This window comes from Lissotriton vulgaris, chromosome 3_1 (genome assembly GCF_964263255.1).
Source record: "Lissotriton vulgaris chromosome 3_1, aLisVul1.2, whole genome shotgun sequence".
Lineage (NCBI taxonomy): Eukaryota > Metazoa > Chordata > Amphibia > Caudata > Salamandridae > Lissotriton > Lissotriton vulgaris.
The window spans coordinates 2,022,095,244-2,022,117,023 of record NC_141689.1 but is presented as its reverse complement, the minus strand read 5'-3'; the positions used below and the strand labels follow the sequence as shown (position 1 = coordinate 2,022,117,023).

Below are 21,780 nucleotides of genomic sequence, written 5' to 3'. Positions count from 1 at the left end.
ATGTAATATTTGCAGCGGATGCTTAATCTAGGCAACCATCTCATAGCTGTGCCAACCCCCCATACCCCTGCTCTCTCTCCACCGCTTCACTCTTCACTCCACTCACTCATCGCCTCTGAGGGCACTAATGCCATCTAATCATCAGTCCGCTCACTCCTTCGCAAGTCGAGATAACCCGGCACCAGAAACATCTTCTGCCTGCTGGTTTATTCTTCTCAGCCTCACAGCAGTTCTCTAGCCAGCAAGATAGATCTCACTTATTAACTGAGATACTCTTTGTGCACTCATCCTAACCTGCCGTCAGTCTCTTCATTCTCTCAGTGCCCCCAGCCCCCCCCCCCCCCCCCCCCAACAATGATCCAGCCCCACCCCCCCCCCCCCCCCACAACAATGATCCAGAGTCTAATTCACATAATCCGCCCAAGGATAATTCTAGATTTTGTTTTAAGTTCAAATCCTTCACCATTACTACCCCCCTCATTAGCATCTTTTCTTCTCTTCTGCCGAGTCTTCAGTTCTCCCCTTTTAACTCACACAACCTTTGTCAGCCTCCCTCGTTTCCCTACAACCTCTGATCCTCCTGAGATGCAAACACTACATAGCAGCAATGCAGAGTTTCACTCTATCATCCACTCCACCGAAGCCTTACCTTGAGACACAGATAGTCCCCACCCTACTCAATAAAGCAAGCATTGGCAAAGCCAATGGGTGTGGCTTGCATTTTGAAACCTGACTGATGTATTTTTAAAATGCCTATAGTAGTGCAAAACAAAGAAAAAACGATTGCTTTTCTTATACAATGCATTAGGAGAAAAATTATTTAATATGACATGATTCAGAGATGTGAAATAGTCCCTTATGCATTGCCAAGCAAACATAACATAGTAGTGGAAAAGATACAGCCAACAGCATGAGTTGAGAGAAAGACTTCTCTGACTGAAGCTTACTTTATGGGTAATTTAAAGAATGACTATAAATAGTTGTAGAGACAGCTGTGTCGACAAGCCAGAACTAAACAAGGAACCACTGGTCATTATTTTATTGTCGCCGTCCTATTTCCCCCAAAGTTAGTGGTCGGATTTTAAAAGTCGGATCCTATCTCTCATCGAATAACATTTTTCGCCCTCTAGTTGCATTTGCCATGAATGTATGCTACAGAAGGGGTGCTCGTTCACACCTCCCGCCCCATCACCACAGCCCACCACGGCCATCTGTGCCTATGTCCTGCCTCATTGGCCTGTGCTCTGGGTTTCATATTTACCCCTTACCTTTCCTGGGTGTCCCTAACTGTTACCCCATCAGTTCGCCTCCTACTTATTTACCTGTTTCTTTTTGTTTTCCTACTGCCAACCTTTTCCACACACACAGACACACACAGTGCCCTCAGCAGAACTTCCAGCCCTCATACACACATCCTTAGTTATCAGATACCACAAAACATGCTTAACACCTTCCAAGCGTCGAACGTTCAGCGCCCAGTGCTGAACGTTCGAATAACGAATGCTGACCCGTCGGCCAACGGTCGTGCGCAGCACTGGCAAGGTAGTGCTCGTGACGACCGTTGGCCGACTGCAGCACTTAAAGGGTTAAAATGACATGTTTTATCAACACTTTAGACAAGAATGTTTGTTTACCTTTGTCACATTACGAAGCAGAAAACCTTTGCACATTCTTACAGAAGGAACATTGTGCCCTTCGTTCTTTAACTCTCTTTAGTAATAGAATTCCACTTCTCTACAGGTATCCTACTACATTAAAACCAGAGTTACCTCCAACATTAATACATGATGTAATGTAATTACATTCTTTATCATCTGTAAAATGCCACCAATCCTTTCGAGTCAGTGAACTTTAACTGTAACCTTTTATGTAGGAGCCTCATGTAGGTTTCAGACAGAGACAGGTTTTGCTTCCTACTGTTGTTGTTTCAGATAGGTTAGGGTTGTCAAAAAGCACAGTGCCCGTCACGTGGAGTGCGCTATTTGTGATCTGGGCCCAGTCGGTGGGCCCAGAGGAGGAAGGGAGATGGGCGAATGAAAGCACGCCAGTGGGATGTGACTTCGGATGTTTTTGGTACACACACTCTTTGCCACCTAAGCTGATGACTGCAAAAAGAACAGAAGATGGACGTAATGCTGAGCCAATCAAACATTGCCCCAATCAGTCACAGATCTGGGTTAAATCCATCGTTTTTTTTGCATGCCACGCCATTCCACCTTAGACACAGCCACATGCAGATCAGTCTTGACTAACCCTGGGCGGAGTTGGCGGAGTGGGGCTTCGCGGAGCTACGCGAAGTGGGCGAGAAACTACGCCCACCTCCGCAATCCGCGTAGCCCCACTCCGCAAACACCACTGGCCGCCAGCCCCGCCACCCGCCTCCCTCCCGCCCTCCCTAAATACTTTAAATTAAAGCAGTCAAATAATTTAAAACTCACTTACCTTGCCTGCCGCTGCCCGCCGCGTCCCCGGGGCTCGCTATCTTCCGTCTTCCGTCTTCTTTACTAATGCGCATGCACGGGCGGCCGCGCATGCGCAGCATTTCTCACGAGAAAATGCGCATGCGCGGCCGCCCGCGCATGCGCATTAATAAAGAAGACGGAAGACGGAAGATAGCGAGCCCCGGGGACGCGGCGGGCAGCGGCGGGCAAGGTAAGTGAGTTTTAAATTATTTGACTGCTTTAATTTAAAGTATTTAGGGAGGGCGGGAGGGAGGCGGGTGGCGGCCAGCTACGCTCCGTCTGCAGAGCGTGCGTAGTGCCGCCTGGCTACGCCCGCTCCGCAAAATGCGGAGTAGGCGGCACTACGCACACTCCGTGCACGGAGCGTAGCTGGCCGACCACCCCTAGTCTTGACCCTGTACCTCATGGGAACAGTCCAGCCCAGACTGTGTGGCCAGGTCCTCCCTGGACCAGAAACAAGCATCCTGGGACCTGTTTCGGGGCATCACCCCTCATTAGCCAGGATAGCTTGAATCTGGTGGCATAGCGAGCATGCGACCCACGTCTGGGCATACCCTTCCCACTTAGGTTGACAATTGCAAAAAGAACATGATGGATGGAATGCTGGACAATGCAAACATTCACCCCCAGTCACAGATCAGGATTCAAGCTAGCCTGGCTGATGAGGGGTGAAACCCCGAAACCGGTCCCAGGGTTCATGTTTCTGGTCCAGGGAGGACCTGGCCTGGCAGTTCGGGCTGGACTGTTCCGAACAGGGACAAGACAGATTTGCATATGGGTGGGTCTAAACTGGGGTGTCACGGTGAGCCAAGGAACGTCAAATTTAACCCAGATCTCTTGACTGGGGTGAATGTTTTAATGTATTCAGCATTCTGTCCATCCTCTCGGCAGTAGGGCCTTGAAGGTAGGGACAGGTTCCTTGGATAACAAGCACTCTCAAAACCGTAACAGGACTTAGGCCGCACTGAGAGTTTAGAAACACGGTACATTCGGAGACTCTCCTTAAAACCCAGCCTGAGTACTCAGACCTCCCATCACCTAGTGGCTCTGGCCTTCTTGGAGCTCGCTGCCTCAAGCAGCCCCCTGCCCTTTGGACCATCCAGTGCCCCCGGGGAGTCTCTCGAAGCTACCACCAGCCATCTCACTGACCCCTTCCTCTAACTGGTGCGCCCCCCCAGTCCTCCCAGAGCCTATGTCTCCTTGCAGCCTGTCCTCTTAGTTCCCATCCTCAAGCAGTCCTGGTCTTCTTGAAACCCTTTTTGTCTGTACAGCTCCTGTCCTGGCCGTTAAAGGTCCCACACTCTAGCAGCTCCAGCCGTATCAGAACTCCGTACCCCCTGGCAGCCCGGGCCTTTCCCGGAACCCTTTGCATTCTTAGCTCCTGTCCCAGAGCTTCCGGTCCCTCAGACCTCTCATCCACTAGCAGCCTCGGCACCTTCAACTCTCGTCCTATAGCAGTCCCAGCCCTCTTAGAGTCCCCGTCCCCTAGCAGCCTCAGTCCTCACAGAGCTCCAGTCCCGAGCTCCCAGGCCATCTTCACCCCAAAATATGCTGTTTAAATATTTACTTTTATATTGAAAAGCCTGGATGAAAGGGGGAGATAGTGATGTTAGTAAAAGTGAGGGGGTGACATTTTTCAATTCTCGCCTAGGGTGGCAAAACACCTAGAAACGGCCCTGGAGAGTGGGACAGAATTAGCTACAAACGGGAGAGCAGTGAGTGCGGGATGGATCTCGTGCTTAGAGATAAGAAGACAAACAAAACCAGATAGTAAGAGATTCAGCAGGTATTGGAAAAAAATGTGCGGAATGCTTTATTGTGTGTGTGCACTCCTGAATATATAAGGATTGCACCAAGTGCAAGAAAGTAGGAAGATTACAAAACAAAGAAACATGAACATTTGTTGTTTGGCCTTCATTTTGTGTAACAATCACATTTTGTTTATACGGATACATTTCTCACATGTTTTGTTATGCCCTGCAATCAGTGTAAGTGCCAGAGTCTCTCCAATCCTAGAAATAGATTATTAGCTTGAAAGTGCTAATAGTGCTGTCGATGGCTTGGCTCATTTAGGGTTTTAGCTGTTAATCTGGGCAAATGAAAAGTTTGAGACCACTATCCAGGGCAACGCATGGTCAAAATGAAAACTCAATAGAAGTGTTTTGTGTTATCTTGACTCACTCGCCTCTAGCCCCGCCCACTAGCCACGTCCCTAGCTGAATATAAGGAGTACCTGCACTTATTTTTTCCCATTTAAAGCGCTGCTCATACACATCTTGTTTTTAAATGAAAACCTTCGGCATGGACTAAATATGTTTGCAATAAAAATTAAGACTTTACATTCAATGTAGTATGAAGGCCTCACTTTTAAAATTCTACAGAGACAAAGAAAACAAACTAACAAAAGCCATATGTTTTAGTTTTATGTAGTAAACGGGCACTATCTCACTCGCCGTAGTGCAAGCTTCCCTCATACACTGCGCAGAAGTGCAAGCTCTCCTAACAAACAGAAAAGGTACACCACAGGCAGCAGCGCACATTTCCCACGAATACACTTACGAGGCATTCAGTGCTGGCAATTGAACTCACTGTTCCTAGTAGATACCCACACTGCATTGAGGGATCTATTAAATCAAGTAAGCATCTAATTTTCGAGTTCTCCCCAAAACATGGGGAATTACATGAAGCTTTAGAGCTTTTCTTACCAAATTCTTCAATTATTGAATTTTACTGGGGCTATTTTGGGCCAGTTAATTTCAGGCCGGCTTGACCTGCCAAACTTTATCTGGGGAAACATGCGAGGTAGGTGTGTGTGTGTGTGGGGGGGGGGGGGGGGAGTTGGTGGTTTGGTAATGGCACAGCCCTTCTGATGTGTGCACTGACGGCTCTGTTATTGCACGTATCTGAATTAAACAGGGATCTTCTACTTACTTGGCACAGCAGGAGCAAACAGGCAAACAATTCTGCCTTACAAACCTGTGAAAGTGCTGTGCAGAGCGAAGGAGGTAGGCATAAAGCAAGGCAGGGTGTTTGTCCCTTCCAAATGAATTATTACTAATAATCCTAGTTAAGGGAGAAATGTATAGGTCAAGTACATAATGTGTTGATTTGCTCTACTCATGTCTTTAAGTGTAAAGGTGTATTGTGTGTGCCTGCGCCCACATAGAGGTGCGCACGCACACACACACACACACACACTGCAGTGGAGTTGCAATTGAATGTATTTGAGCTTTTTGTCTAGGGCACAACTAGCATACACACTTGCTTTTTCCACATATACAAGAAAATGCAGAACAGGTGGTTCTGGGAGCAGCAGTACAAGCCTTCCTCACCCTATGAACATGTAGAGAAAGAGAAGCAGCAGTGAACTGTTACCTTACACAACACACCACAGATACAGCACAGGCAGACGAAGCGCAACCTCTCAGATATACAATAGTTATAATGCAGGTACTCGCAGTTCAAGCTTACGTTGCACAAATGAAGCAGTGCAACTATGTTTTTACACAGACACTCACACACATTGAGCAAATTAAGCTCTTGAAAGCTGATGATCAGCAAGCGCAGACATGAGACATAGGATCGGTAAATATTGTGAACAGCGTGACCAGATATAATTACTAATACAAAATACTTGCCTACGTTGATGACACGCAGCTGCTGTTCATCTGGCCGGGCACGGATCTGGACACTTCTTTTGTCCAGACCTGCCTCTCCTCAGTTTTTACTTGGCTCGCTTTTGCCCAATTAAAATGCAATGAAAATAAATCTGAAATACTTCTCTATGGGCAATTTCCCCCTAATTTTAGAGAATCCTTATGGCCACCTGATGTCCCATTCCCCAGCGCTGTTGGCAAACCAGCAAAAAACCTGGGAGTTTGGTTTGGGGAAAACCTAAAATTTAATGAGCATATTAAAAAAAACTCACCGGCGGGTGCTTCGGAACCCTGAAAGCTTCCCCTGTTGCCGAGGATGTCTAAAGAAACAGTGGCAAGGGCGCTCATTCTTTCTCGCCTCGATTACGCGAACGCCCTCTTCTCTGGTATTCCTTCCTACCTTAACAACCGGCTTCAAATCATAGAAAACGTGGCAGCCAGACTCCTCTTTAACATCTCACGGCAGTCTAGCGTCCGCCAACATCTGCGCAGCCTGCATTGGCTCCCTGTCGCACAAAGGGTTGGTGTGAAAAGCAACCCGCTCTCCAGCTGATGCAGCGCCTTTTTCAAGCGCCTCCGGTCGCATTTAGGGGCGTGGCCAAGGTGAGTGCTCCTGGGAAATGTAGTGCTCAATTCCCCCCACTCTGCGGCTGCGCCTGATGGTTTGCGGCGCCTGCGGCGGGGGGAACGGCAACAGGGCAAAGAGACAGCAGCAAGGGTCCCCAGCCGAGGAGACGGTGAAAGACAGAGGTCCAAAAGCGTCAGGCGTCAGCAAGGTAGGCTCCTGTTGGCGTGAAAAGCAACCCTGCGCAGCCTGCATTGGCTCCCTGTCGCACAAAGGGTCATGTTTAAATCCTTTACTTTTGCGCATAGAGCCATCCACGGTCTAGGGCAGGCGTACTTGAGGAAGCGTTTTGCCTGGTATTTACCTATCTGTCAACTACGGTCAACTTCCCAACATCTGCTGGTTGTTCTTCGCTTTAAACAAACCCATCTTGGTGGTCAGTCTATCACCTTTAAAGCGGCCATCGCCTGGAACACCCTTCCCCCGTCGCTACGCGCTACTCAGTATTTCAATCTTTTTAAAAAAACACTTAAAACCCACCCCTTTTAAGTATAATTGTAATCATTCTAGTTCTCTCCTGCCTATCTGCATTTCCACGCGCCAGGATACTCCTGAGTAATTGAGCGCGCTATAAAACCACTAATAACATAACATAACAGATTTTGGATTCAGAAGTGGAGAATGAGGCTGGCCAAGCGATGTGGAAGTCCTGGGCCTTCATTAAACCACTCATGGCATCTCAGTCTACAGTGCTTTAATTGAGCTGCTGGTTTCCAGTAATCAGCACCGGCATTTAATTGCCAACATCAATGACAGTCTGCCACATGGTGGTGCTGTTTGTTTTATTCAGAGATGAGCACAACAGTTGTTTATTAATTCAATATACATCTAGAATGACTAATACCTGCTACCCAACCCATTCTTATAGCTTTGGTCCCTTGAATAGTCTGAATTGTCACACTTGTAGGAGTGTGATGGTTACTAGGTGTGTTTGTACTGTTATCTGCAGCGCTGGTTGGGGCAATGGGTGGTGCAAGCTGCAGTGGCACCCTGATGAGGGCCCTGGCACCTCTGTTTTACAAATTAAATCACTGGTCCAGGCTCCCCAGCCAACAACAGTTTGCATGAACGAGTACTAGCATGCTGTGTTCAGACGAGTGTACAATGCAGGAAGATGCACTCTCAGGGAGGGAAGTCAAAGTACTAATCCTACTGTGTGTCCCATGTCTCACTAAACCAAAGTGGTTATTTTTCCCGATCCTCTCTTTGTCGCCACAAGCAGTGTGGTGTATGTTCCCGCATGAGTGACACCACGCACCCCATGAGATACAACCATCCGAATAAAGGCTTAGAGGGTCTGCAAACTTACAAGCTGCAAAAGTAAATCAACACTGAATTTTTGCACGTTTGTTATCTGGGCGGAGCTATGGAATCAAAAGCAGCCCTGACAAAAATCCTCAAACCAGCACCACGCTTTTCCTTATCTCCACTGGCGTAACGAAAGTTGAGGGGGCCCCCCTTCAAGGTACATGAATGGACCCCCACTCCGTATTTAATATGGAGCTCTCGGGCATGAGTACTGTGCTGAAGGCCCCCCCTGCAGCTCAGGGCCCCCCTGCACTATGGGGGGCTGTGTTATGCCACTGCTTCTCTCCCCTTGCTCTGTCTCTCTGTTTTCACCCATCCATTCTCTCTCTTCTCCCTCTGGGGTCGCTCTCTCTGTACCTCTCTCCATCCCCCTCTCTCTCACTCTAGGTGAAGCCTCCCTCCTGCTGGAGTTAACATTGTGGAGTTGGAGACTGTGACAGAGACACTAGTATCCGCCCGGGGCTTTCAGATCCAGCCTCCATTGGCCCCAGCCCACGGGAATGCTCAATGGAATAAAAGGCCAGTCCAGCCCGGTTTGTAATTGGGCAGTAATGTAATGTAACTACATATTCGGGCACGCTGGCATACAGTCATGCTGCTGCCTGAATGGCAAGATCTAGCATGTCAGACTAGCTCCCTATAGGCATGCACGGCATGAAGAGCATTTCCTGGTCCATTAGAAAGCTTATATCGCAGCCCTCACCACAGCCGCGCGTTTTACACTGTTTAAGATGGCGGCCTCTTGCTGAAATGGCGAGCTTGTCTTGTGTACTGTGGCAAGATGTGCTTCAGAATACAGAAGACCTGTGTGCTAGGGACGGAGACCCACCTTAGCTAGTCCGCAGGCGCTCTTTTAATTTGACAGTTGACATTGAATTGAAGCCAGTACAAGCACGTTCAGTTATTCTCAGGATGTCACGTGTACGGTGTGTACAAAGTTCTCTTTAATAAAGAGCTTGAAAAGTGGCTACTAGAGCCAAGTTTAAATTTAGCAACGTCAATCGGTGTGGGCGGATCTGTTGCACTTAAAAAGGAAGAGAAGAAAAATAAACTATGGCGGCTCGTCTGCTTCCAGTCACAAGTGCAAAACCCGTGTTAACTGCTGACACAGGACTGTATTATACCTCTTTTTATAGTGGCATAGATAAGGATGGTGTTTGCACCACGCAGACTATGTACAAACTCGGAATTTCGCTATGTGTACAGGATTTTTAAAACTCCCAATAGTTTCTTGTGACCCAGTATTGTGATCAAATGCGTCCCATAGTGGATGAACGCATCCCTGTGGGAACCTTGTCATGTATGGTACGCTCCTCTAGTACTACGGTTGCAGATCGGGAGTATTCATGGTCCTTACTGTCTGACTAGGATGTCATGAGCGACAAGAATTTTAATATAACCCAGACTGTTCTCCCATGGTACTTGGTGAGTGCTGCTGTGAGTTTTGAACTCCACTACACTCCACTGAAACCTAATTGAGAATCTCCAGTTTGAGTTTAGGTGGTTCAGCCATCGTCTCGTGGCTTGCTTCAGTACGCACTGTAACGTATTCAATTTTTTTCGTTCGGCCGTCCACTCTAATGGTTTGCATAAGTAAATCCATATTATGGTCTGGCTCCACTGGTCATGGGCTACATGCTTTTGTTGCTTATTGAGGTGGTGTTGTGATTTGTTGGCAACTAAGCTGATTTAAGGAGCAAAAGACAGTTGATAGTTCATTGCCAATTTCTCTAATTTTCTTAGCCAATATCGAATCAAGTACTAGTCATTAATTTGGCCAAGCAGCAAGGACATTTTTATTTGCTTTGTGAAAAAATGAACAATGTTGCTACAACCAGAGTTGAAGGTATCAGATAGATTGTTTTGTTGTCACTTAGCTCTGTAGCTAAACCATGAGTTTTTGTTTGAGTTACTTTCAGTTACTAAGCACCAAGTAGTGAATGCATAATAGCATATGCATGCGGCATATGTTTTTATCCATTTAGCAGCATTCACCCATTTCTTTTAAGCATGGAATGTTAAAAATAATACTAAGCTATCATGATGCCCTACATTCACATGGATGGTTAATCTAAAGGTTGAGTGAGACTAAATGGAAATTCAACTCCAAAAATGTTTTGAACACATTCTCAAGTATGATGAGTGGCTGCTGGTTTCTACATAGTAATATATTGCTGAAAATGTGTGTCAAAGTAAAAGGGCATTAGTTTTAGCTTGGAAATGTAGATTACATTTTGGAAAAGACCTCATCATGTGAAAATGACAAGACTGAGGGCATTGCCTCATTCAGTGTAGTCTACAAGCGGCAGAAGATCAAGACACACCTTTTCCTTCAGCAGCTATTTTCTTTAATGTGTTGTATTGAATTATGATGCATTGAGAGTTCTTAACTTGTGTTGCTTCTACTAATGTGGCCACGAATCGCCATTCAGTCTATATCTTGAATATCAGGTCAGTTTAAATGCATGGTTTTCTGAGCATATGTTACAGCGCACCCTACATGGCAAGCCTTGTGTTGTGTGCTTTGACTAAGAGCCTGAGGGGTGCTCCTTTGTATTGCTGCAGACTTGGCCGTGTGCATTGGCATGCCTGTGATGAAGAAGACTGTTAAAATGATGGTGTTTCACATTATGTACACATGCCATTTCTGATAGACCATGGATTATGGTTGATATACCAGGTATTTGTATAGTAATGGAGGCATCTTCAAATACTTATTTCTGAAATGCTAGTGTATTATTATTGGTGGCATGGGGGTTTAAAAATCTGTTCGTGGGATGAGAACTAAGTCTTTTTTCTTTACAATTCCAGGTGATTAGAGAATTTCAATCATTATTTGTATAGTGCTGTTTATCACCACAGGGGGTAACATGGCGCTGGATTCTAGTTAGCCTTAGTTGAAAAGCCAGGTCTTGAGTCCCTTCCTGAAGTCAGTGAGCAAAGAAGAGGTTTGTTGGTGGAGTGGGAGGTTGTTCCAGGACTTGGTGGCGAGTTAGGAGAAAGAACGACCTCCACTGTGGCTCCACCTATTGCAGGGGACGTGTGCAAGGGAGAGGGAGGCAGATCGGAGTTGTCTGCCCGGTTGGTCGAAGGTCATACGGTGGTTGATGTAGTAGGGACCAGTCTTGTGGAGATCCTTGTAGACGTGGGTCATCAGCTTGAACTAGCATCTCTTCTGGACGAGGAGCTGGTGGAAGCTTAAGAGGTGGGGCTGGTGCAAGTCCATTTGGGGAGGTCGAGGATGACTCTGATTGCGGCGTTCTGTATGGTCTGCAGACATTTGAGGAGATGGGTGGTAGTTTCGGCATAGAGTGCATTTCTGTAGTCTAGTCGGCTTGTGACGAAGGCTTGAGTCACTGTTTTCCTGGTGCTGACGGGGATCCATCAGAAGATCTCCCTGAGGTCAACAGAGGGCTTCTCCAGGAGGGGTTCAATACATGTATGTTTCCATGCGTCAATGATGGTGGCTGTGGTGATAGTTTATGTATTTATTTATGTTCTTGTATAGCGCAGGATTCAACCCCCGGAGGCGTATCTCCACGCTTCCGCTTTACCAAAAGAGCTTAAACTTAGTCCTGAGCTGTGAGAGTCTCGAGTGAATTGAGAATTTTGGTGAATGCGCTGCTGATTTCCTTCTGTCCCAGAATAAAGGCGTTGTGTGGGCATGGTGCAGTAGTACTCCGGGGTGAATCGATATCATGATCGCTGTGGTGAATAGCGTGGGAGCTGTCTCCAATCGGTGAGCAGGTGGCTGTGGGTGGCGGTGTATGTCAGGAGGTGGCTGAAGTTGGTTGGCTGTGGGTCGAATGTTGCTGCAGATGTCTGCTAACTTGTTGTGAAAGTAGTCCATCAATGAGTGGCAGAGGGTTTTGGAAAGGCAGGTCGTGTTCATGTGGTCTCGTGGCAGACGAGCAGGAGAATTCTCTGATGATGCGGAAGAGTTCTTTTTAGTGATTGGTGCTTGCCTCGAATAGGATGGTTAGCACCTCCTTTTTGGCTTCTTTGAGTCGGTGGTGGTATTTGCTGAGGGTAGATATGAAGGTGGTGAAGTCTAAGGGGTTCCTAATGGAGTGCCATCATCTCTCAAATCGCTTCGTCTCACGTTTGAAGGTCGAAGTTCAGGCTGAACCAGTTGGCATACTTGCTGGATCTGCTGGTGCTGTCTGTTTTCATGGGGGCGATTGTCTTGGTGCAGTTGGAGATCCAATCAGAGATGATTTGGATGGCTAGCTCAAAGTTACTGGTGGTATTGGGTCTGGTTGTGCTGAGGGTGGCAGTCCACTGGGTCTCAGTGATTTTGTTCCATCTGCGGTGTGCAGGGGTGGGTGGCGTGGAGGTAGGTCGTCATTAGTGATTAGCCTGTGATGGTGAAGTGGACAATAATGTGGTCGGTCTAGGTGAGCTTGATGGTGTGGCTAGATTTGATTTTGTCAGTGGCTGTGAAGACTGGGTCCTGGGTGTGTCCTGCGCAGTGTGTGGGGCTGGTGACCAGTTGCGTGAGTCCAATGTTGCTCAAGATTTCCAGAACATTGGGAGAGTTGGTGTCATTGGGGTCATCGAGGTGAAAGTTGAGGTCACCGAAAAAGATGTAGTGCTTGGAGTTGATTGCCAGGGAGGAGATGAGTTTGGCCATACTGGCCTATTGTATTGTATGCAGTATTTATGTAGTGCTTACTACCCCTATTTGGGGCACTGGAGTGTCTGCCTATGTGGGCAGCAAGTTATTCCATGTAGGGTGTGGTTGGAAGGGTGTTGTCTTTGTGTTTGATCTTATGTGGGAAAGTTTCACTGTCATGAGTGATGACTACGGAGGTGCAATTATCTTGTTTTATGGATGCAGTGCTGGGGGAAACAACACTTACAACGCAACTTTTACAACGCACTACCTTTACAACTAAACTTTTACAATGCAATATCCATGACAACGCATGCCATTACAACGCAACTATTACAACGAATGTCACTACAACGCATACCACTACAACGCATGTCATTACAACGCAGTCATTTCAACGCATACCATTACAACGCATACCTACACTATCCAACACTTACCCTACTGTTGCACCCTCTGGAGTTAGAATAGTAATTTTTACCCCTACACTATCCAACACTTACCCTACTGTTGCACCCCCTGGAGTTAGAATAGTAATTTTTACCCCTACACTATCCAACACTTACCCTACTGTTGCACCCCCTGGAGTTAGAATAGTAATTTTTACCCCTACACTATCCAATACTTACCATACATGCAATGTAATGGTATGCGTTGTAATGGTATGCGTTGTAAATGTAGTATGCGTTGTAGTGGGATGCGTAGTAAAGGTAGTTTCAAAGAATTTGTTGTAATGGCATGCGTTGTATTGGAATGCGTAGTAATGGATGTTGCGGTGTAAAAAATGCGTTGGAAAGGTATGCGTTGTAAAAGTATGCGTTGTAATGACATACATCCAGTGCTGGGCAATGTGACCAATGACGAGTTGTGAGAGAGACACACACAGTTTGATTCCCAGTTGGCTGGCACCTTTGAGCATTTCTCCTGGCCCCTTTATGGTGTTTCTTGTGATCATGGTCTGCTGGTTACTGCAGGTATGGTTGGAGAGAAATGGTGAAGAAATTCTGTGGGGATGGGCTTTGTCATCCCATGTCTGATCTCATTATGAAATGTAAATAAGCGGTTATAGTGTGTAACTAGTTGGGACCTACAGTTGTGAACTAGATTAGAGTCCTGTGGTTGGCCATCAGTTTGTGTAGAACCGCTTTAGTTATTTCATGCTAGTTCAATTGATGATGGCCGGTGCAGTACTGAGGGAAGGATAAGACCAGTGTAAAAGGATTCAGTGATAGCTGGCTGCGGACCACTGAGTGTTATGGTGTTTGTACGAGCTTGGACCAAACTGGATATATATGAATTGAAATACCCATGATACCTATTAATTGTACACATTGTAGTTATCTTGGAAATAACCATGTTGTCTGCTGTCTTTTGAAATGAATGTCTTCCTAGATGCTTTGACTTTTGCCTGGAAGTAACATCCAGAACTTAGTGGCATGTACTGAGAAAGCAGTCTCTCCTACGGATTTCTTATGGTTGGTGGTATGATAATTTATGGTACAAGCCTTGAGCGCAGTGTTCTGTTTTGTTTGTATTTCTTGAATTTCACTTGTAGGTATAATGATTCTTTTCCATGGAACATTATGTGGACAACACAGAGTGCCTTCAACATTGCCCCTCTATCTGTAGGTAGTGTGATTTGTGCCCATTCCAATTTATGCACCAATGTATACACCTTGGAATAAGGTAATGTGCTAATAACTTATTATTCCCCATTCTAAAGTGTGGAAACAGTGAATGTATGCTATTTATTTGCATGATGATTTAGATTAGATTTTGTCTAGTGAAAATTGTGCATGTAGAAATGTTTGATGTGAGTAGCTTGCACCAAGGTTATAATCCTGGGTTGGGTGTAAACGGGAGCTTGAGCCTAAACTGGCATTAGTGCTACTATTGGATAAAAGGATTTGTATGTTAAATTCAGCTTCACGCAATTGCTATTCACTGACCTTTGTTTATGTGAAACGTGGAATTTCTAAAATTATGAATATACTAGTGAAATGGTTTTGGGGATTCACGTGTGAGTCTACTTGTAAATGTTAGCGTACACCAACACATGTTTGTGGCTATTCGGCAAGTTTTTAAACCTAGAAAACACTCCGATTTACACTTCAGAAGGGCAAGACTAAGTGTATAATTAATTGCAAGTTTATATAGCGCTTATATAAACTTGCAATTAATTAATTAATTAATTAATTAATTAAGACTAAGTGTACGTCCAGGTTGGGAAAGGCAATGTAGAACCACAACCAGCATTGCCAAAGCCAATAGGTCTTTCCTGTGCAAGGGCTATTGGCTTTGCCAATGTGTTTTAGCCATGCTGGCTAAAAGCTAGTGCCATAGAAGAGAGTGGCATGGAGTGCAATAGTGTAGAGTGGAGTAGAGTGGAGTAGAGTGGCATAGAGTGAAGTAGTGTACAGTGGTGTATAGTGACATAGACTAGTGTAGATGGAGGTAGAGTGATGTAGATTGTCGTGATATCGAGTGGAGTGCCATAGAGTGGAGTAGAGTGGCACAGAGTGTTTTGGAGTGTCGGAGAGTTGAGTATCGTAGGGTGAAATAGAGTGGAGTAAAGTGGCGTAGTATGGAGTAGAATGGAGTGTCTTAGAATGGAGTGTCTCAGAGTGAAGTGGTATTGAGTGCCACAGAGTGAAGTATAGTGCTGTGGAGTGGCGCAGAGCAAAGTGGAGTGATGTGGCGTGCCACACAGTGGAGTAAAGTGTCATGGACTGGAGTGGCATACAGTGGAGTAGTGTAGAATGGAGTAACGTAGCGTGGAGTGGTGTAAAGTGGAGTAGTATAGAGTAGAGTGAAGTGCCATAGTGTGATTTTGTAGAGTGGAGTAAAGGGTTGTAGAGTGGAGTAGAGTGACATGGATTAGAGTGGAATATGGTGGAGTAGAGTAGAGTGTAGATGAATGAAGTGGCGTAGAGTGCATACAGTGTCATAAAGTGGTGTGGAGTAGAGTAGAGTGGAGTGTCGGACTGGAGTGGAGTAAAGGGTTGTAGAGTGGAGTGGCATAGAGTGGAGTAAAGTGGTGGGAAGTGGTGTAGAGTGGAGTGGCATAGAGTGAAGTAAAGTGGTGTGAAGTGGTTTAGAGTGGTGTGGCGTAGAATGGAGTGTCATGAAGTTGAGTGGGGAAGAGTGGAGTAGAGCATACTAGAGGGTCGTATAATAGAGGGGCATAGAGTGGATTGAAGTGGCTTAGACTTGAGTAGAATGTCGTATATTGAAATAGAGTGGAGTGGAGTGTTGTAGAGGGGAGTGGTGTTAAAGAGACTAGAGTGGAGTGTCATAGAGTGGACTGTTGTAGAGTGCAGTAGAGTGTGATGGATTAGAGTGAATTGGCGTGCTGTGGAGTGGCGTAGACTAGAGTAGAGTGGCACAGAGTGGAGAAGAATGGAGTGGGATAGAGTAGAGTGGAGAGGCATAGAGTGGAGATGAGTAGAGTGAAGTAAAGTTTTATGGAGGGAAGTGGTGTAGAGTTGAGTACTCAGAAGACAGAGCATAACATTGATCTTGGTCTTTGAATGCACAGCAAATGTGGCAAAAAACAACAACATTTAAAGGCCTTTATTACTGATTCACTTCTGTACTCCAGCACAGGTATTTCGGGGTGCTTCAACACCCCAAACTTCTCTACTTCCAGTGCCCATGGCATGGGTGTGAAATTGAGGCAGAGAATCGTTTAAGCTATGCTACTAGTAAAGAGCACTGACCAAAATAAACAAGCTCATAGACAGAATATTTTACAAAACAGGAATGTGAGATTAATTAACTGGTAGTGGCGGCAAGGATACGCAGAACCAGTAAAGCAGAAAGATAGGAGGCAGGAAATCTCTTCCAAGAAATACAGCACATTTACTGCTCCCTGAAATATCTTTCAAAGCAGACAGCTAAAAACACATGTACTGTCGTGCCGTGCCTCATGAAAAAGAAGAAAAGAGTTCCTGGAAAGTGAGCACATGTGGAAGAATGGAAGGAGCCGGTCAGAGAGTTGGTAAAAAGGATATGCTCCATAGGAGTAACGAACACAAGCTGGACAGCCTGATAAATATAAAGCCAGCCAATAGAAAGTAAGCAAATGTGGATGACAAAACACAAAGCCAATGGTAATCAATGGGCAGAATGCATTCCTCGGTCAGCTTTCTCAAGTGTCCAAATTGTCTTTTGCAACCAGACAACTCTGCTGTCTGGTAGGCCTCAACCTAAAAATGAAGTAGTGATTATTGGAAAGGGATTCCCCTGCACCTGGTCGTCATTTCGCTCTTCAAGATGTCCATGATTCCAGCAATTTTCAGGGTGACAGGCTACATTTTTTGTGTTTTAAAGTCCCCACAAACTGACGCCTCAGAATGCTTACGTTCCTTTACATCGCTGTACAAACACTGTTGAAGTTGAATGAGTATATAGAACAATGGCGACTGATAGGGGGCGGTGGCGGGGGGGGGGCAGTAAAGGGGGCGGGGGTTGAAAAAAAATAAAAAAGACTTACCTGTGGGTCGCCAGCAGCCGCCTCTCCTCCTTCCGTTCTGTATCCTGTCTCCCTCCCAGAAGCACCCAGGCTCCTGAGACTCCCCTAGACAATCATGACACTGTCCTACGGCAGCATTGTGATTGGTCTGAGCGCCATGGTGCGGCGCTCAGAGAGGGACTGGGAGTCTAGGCATGTTCTTCACCCAGGCTGAACAATACAGCTGGTCGAAAACATGCAAACTGCGCCTGACGGTTTGGCCAGCCAAAGTCGGCCAACCAAACTGTCATGTGCACTTATGGTGCAGCCACCACTACTCCCCCTGCTGGCGCCACGCAAGCCCAGCCCTGCCCCACCCTAACATGGAGCCCTAACAGGCAGACAAAAAAATAAAATGATAATAGCGTTTTGTGATTATCACTTTATTTTGACTTTGCTCTGCTCTTAGAGTCGCGGAGCGATGCTACTCCGCCTTGGCGCCCCTGATATAGAAGGCTAAGTGGGGCTATTAGTGTGCACTTAAACTAGGGTAGATTTTCCTTTTGATGCCTACTGCTAGCTGTAGGATCCGGGCAGCGACACGTGATTTCTGTTTAAGCGGTTAAGAAAGAAAGGAGGTGATAATGTACAACTTGTCTCTGCTTTAACGCCAGCACCATGTATGTAAATGTCAAGGTATTTGTAGAGCGCACTGTCACCAAGCGATTTCCTGGCGCTATTACTCATACCGCTGTAGAACCCTTCCTGGCTTTCCCTGTGAAGTGTCCACTCCTGGGCACCCCCAGGGTGAAGCCAGGCATCCTAGCGCTGTTGGGGCCGGTGTGGAGGTTAAGCAAGCTATTGCCCAGAGTTGCAGCGTGGGGCCCATGATTAGAATAGGCACCGAGCCGAGAATTGTCAGGTCCGAGGATATTGAGCCCAAAACCTGCCGAGGCGGGAATTGAACCCTGGTCCCGGGCCAGAACTCTGCATCAGGGTCTGCCGCTCTAACCATTGAGCCACACTCCTCCACATGTAGTCCAATGACAGTTCTCTGCATTTATGTTAAGAATTACACCTACATTCCCAAAGAATTACAGGCCCTCTTTTAAAAGAATCCTAACAGAGTTTGCAACTACTACGTAAGGGATTGGAATGCAAGGATTAGGATAAAGCATACATTTTTTTTAAATCTGCAAAACGGTGTCACTGTGCAAGGGCTGGCATTACATTTCAGTATTTTGTGCCAGGTAACTGGATTCTATTCATTTTTCTGCCAGGTCTCATAATCATACACTATCAACGCTCTAGGGAAATTGTTTCCTAAGCAGCTGCTCAGATCACAGGAAGCATTAACCACCGAAAGATCTAGTTAATCCCTAGATCAGTCGCCTAAATGCTACAAAACAATAATTTCCCCTGATTGTCACTCGTCCCCTCTAAATGGAAGGCTCGGGTTCCGAGATGGAAATGGTTGTCTTGAAAAGGTTATGGTCCTCTCTAGAGTCGAACGACATATTTTCACACTGATAAAATGTACTCCTCTGTGAACCATTTCAACTCATAAATATGTAGACGTGCACGCTCGAGCAAGAGACATATATGGCCAATGTTTCCCATGTTAATTATTACAATATTCTTTCTTTTTGTCTTTGCAGAATCCACAGAGACCTACTCCATGCAAAGCCAGTCTCTTAGCAACAGAAGCAGCAGTACAATACCAATCTGTAGAACATACGAGGAGGAGAAGAAGGTTACTGTCGTCAAAGCGCCCCATTATGCCGGGATAGGCCCTATCGACGAGTCGGGGATACCCACAGCGGTTAGAACGGTAAGCGGTGGCTCAGCAGTTCTATGGTGCAGCTTCTTTCTGGACAGGGCTTCCTTGGGTGTGACTCTTGTGGAGTAAGGTGAGCATCACTGATGGGTATGGAGAAGGAATTCAGAGAGCAGATGGAGCAGAGAGTCCCTTCGGATTTAGCTGTATTGCCACCAGAACAACTTGAAGGTTGAGACCTAGTCCTAAACTGGCAAGAATTAAGTGCCAATTAACAAAAACCTTTTGGAAAGAAAGGCACCAATCTACTGTTGTAGGTATCCTCCATCATTTGACTTTTTTGACATTAACAAATGTCAGTTACCACATCTGGATATCTACATGAGCGGCAGTTTTCAAGGAATGGTTGAAAGTCAGAATATCATTACAAAAATATAATTTGGCAGAAATATTGTGCCTTAAATATCGTGTACAAAAAATTGCTCCATTGGGTGCAGATTTTCTTTTAGCACCTTCGATGGAATGGAGGGAGGTAGCCAGCCAATCAGAAGGATCCCTTTCCAGGCTATGATTATGGTTAGATGCCCGCAAAGGAGCATTCCGTGGCTGACAGTTCCCTGCTCTTACGGTGTACCTTTGCCTAATGATCGGCACCCAAGTTCCCACCTGTGAGACTCGCCACCAGCATAAAGGCACTTCTTTAACACCTTGGCTGCTAGGTGTTTTCCACTCCTGCGCTGACTTTTTTGATTATTATGGTTTTATGACGAGCTCAGCTCGTCATGAGCACAGCTCAACCGTGCCTCATGACGAGCTGAGCTCGTCATGAGCATCGAAAGGGTTAATACATCCTCGGAAACTTTACAGCAGAAGCCCTGTGTTCTGAAGTAACTCTTGTTGCTTCTCCATGCTAGCCACTCCCCTTCCTTGTCAAGAGGGAAATGTAAGTCCATATGCCAGACTAAAATGAAACCACCTGGCATGTTTTTTTCCGTTTTTTTTTTAGCGTCTATGACATTTGGGCTTACATTTCCCCTTTCACAAGAATGGGCGGTGCCGGCATGGAGTGGCAGCAAGAGCAGGTGCAGAAGAGAGAGGATCTGCTCCAAGTATCTATAGGTGCAGTTTCCCTGCCCCTAAAAATAGGTGAAGTCGAATGCACAGGACTGGGGATGGGGGGCACTAGTCGTTATTGCCCATTCCAACACAGCAATAATGGCTTTTATGTACTGGTCCCTCGTTATGGGCTGTTAGAAATGGGGGTTTCTCGTTGGCAGAGGTAGGTACTTTTGTCCAAGTAGAGACCCTTCTTCCTAGTCAGGATAAGGGGGATGCATTTCTAAAATAACCCCTGCTCACCCCCTCGGTAGCTTGGCACTAGCAGACAGGCATATCTCAGAGGCAGAGTGTAAAGCATTTGTACATGCATACAGTAACACAGTGAAAACACTACAAATGGACACCACACCAGTTTAGAACAATAAGTAAAACTTTTATCTAAACCACACAAGACCAAAAACAACAAAAATCCAACATACAGTACTGTGAAAATAGTTACTGTGCACAATGACCTTTAAACTGCAGGAATAGCGTGAAAACACAGTTCCTCCAACTCTGTAGCTCCGTTCAGGGCTACCGTGATACTGAACACGACAGAGTCTAACAATTCCAGCCAACTGCGATGGTACGGGTCAGTTTAAAAAAACAAAAAAAAACTTTATTGCCATTTTCGTTATAGTCAACCAAACATTGTCTTCATACATGACATTGAATTGAGCATTATGGGAGATGGGTAGATTTAATGGATTATTACAGAACAGAAGAGAGCATAAGACAATAACAATAGTTTGCAAGTATACAATGTGTTATGACAGAATAAAACTGAAAATCTTTGCCCCTGCATATCCTGCAGGGCTTAAGTAGTTGTATACGATGCACACTATCTATTAACTATATAACTCCCTCCCACCCTCTCCTACACTTCTCCCCATTGGTAGCCCCTTACAAGTACAGCATATAAGTGTCATGCAGAACCCCTTTTATTATTCGCGTGTGGTGTGTGGATTATTGAGAATGGTACGGGTCCGTTAAAGTGCTGACAGACTCTGAGACAGTACCTTTCTTGTTGTGGGCAATCGCCGATGTGAGTCAGTTGGGCAACCATCGCGATTGCGATGTGAGATGGAAGCGTTGCATCGTGCTGTGTCCTCATCGATCATTGCTGGCAGTGGCTCGTTGACGGAGTCGGTGAGACCAAGGCTTGTGTTGCAGGGTGAGACGGTTCTCGATGTGGTGCTGGCGGGTCACGGTGCAGCGACGGAGCCGGTTGATGTTTGAGTCGGGCAGTGACAAAGTCGGTGACATCTGTGCAGTGTAGTGCAGAGTGCGGTGCCCACAGGCCGCACTCAGCGGCTCATTGACGGAGTCAGTGAGACCAGGGTTGCGATGCAAAGTGTGGTGGTGCTCACTGCAGTGCCTTTAGGACACGGAATCCTGTGACAAACTCGGTGACAGAGTCAGTTGCCCTTTCCTTCTGCGGCGACTAAAACCAGTGGTTCCAGTGATGGTGCCCAGAAGCATAGTGAGGTCTTTGCTGTTCCTGAGACCTCTTGAACAGGGGCAAGCTCCACTTCAAGCCCATGGAGACACTTTGCAAGCAGGATACACACACAGTTCCTCTCCTTGGCAGAAACCGCCACTGCAGGCCAACCACAGACAGCACCCAGCAAAGGGTCAGTACTCCTCCTCGTGTGTCTTCCAGCTCTTCTCCTTGGCAGAGGTTCCTCTTGATTTCCAGAAGTAGTCTAAAGTTCTGGGGTCTGGGCCCCAATAATTATATAGCAAAATCCTTTGTTCTCAGGTGGCAGAGAAGCCCTGTGCCCAG

General features: G+C 46.2%; 1 protein-coding gene across 29 annotated transcripts in view; it reads left to right on the top strand.

The window, feature by feature from the left end:
* The window catches only part of LOC147728754 (sorbin and SH3 domain-containing protein 2-like), a 643,768-nt gene that overhangs the window by 372,577 nt on the left and 249,411 nt on the right, over positions 1-21,780 (top strand). For all 29 annotated transcript variants that reach the window (XM_086962533.1, XM_086962510.1, XM_086962511.1 and 26 more), the window contains one exon: positions 18,778-18,950. In XM_086962533.1, the coding sequence (XP_086818659.1) occupies positions 18,778-18,950 (173 nt within the window). The remainder of the gene's footprint in view (positions 1-18,777; positions 18,951-21,780) is intronic.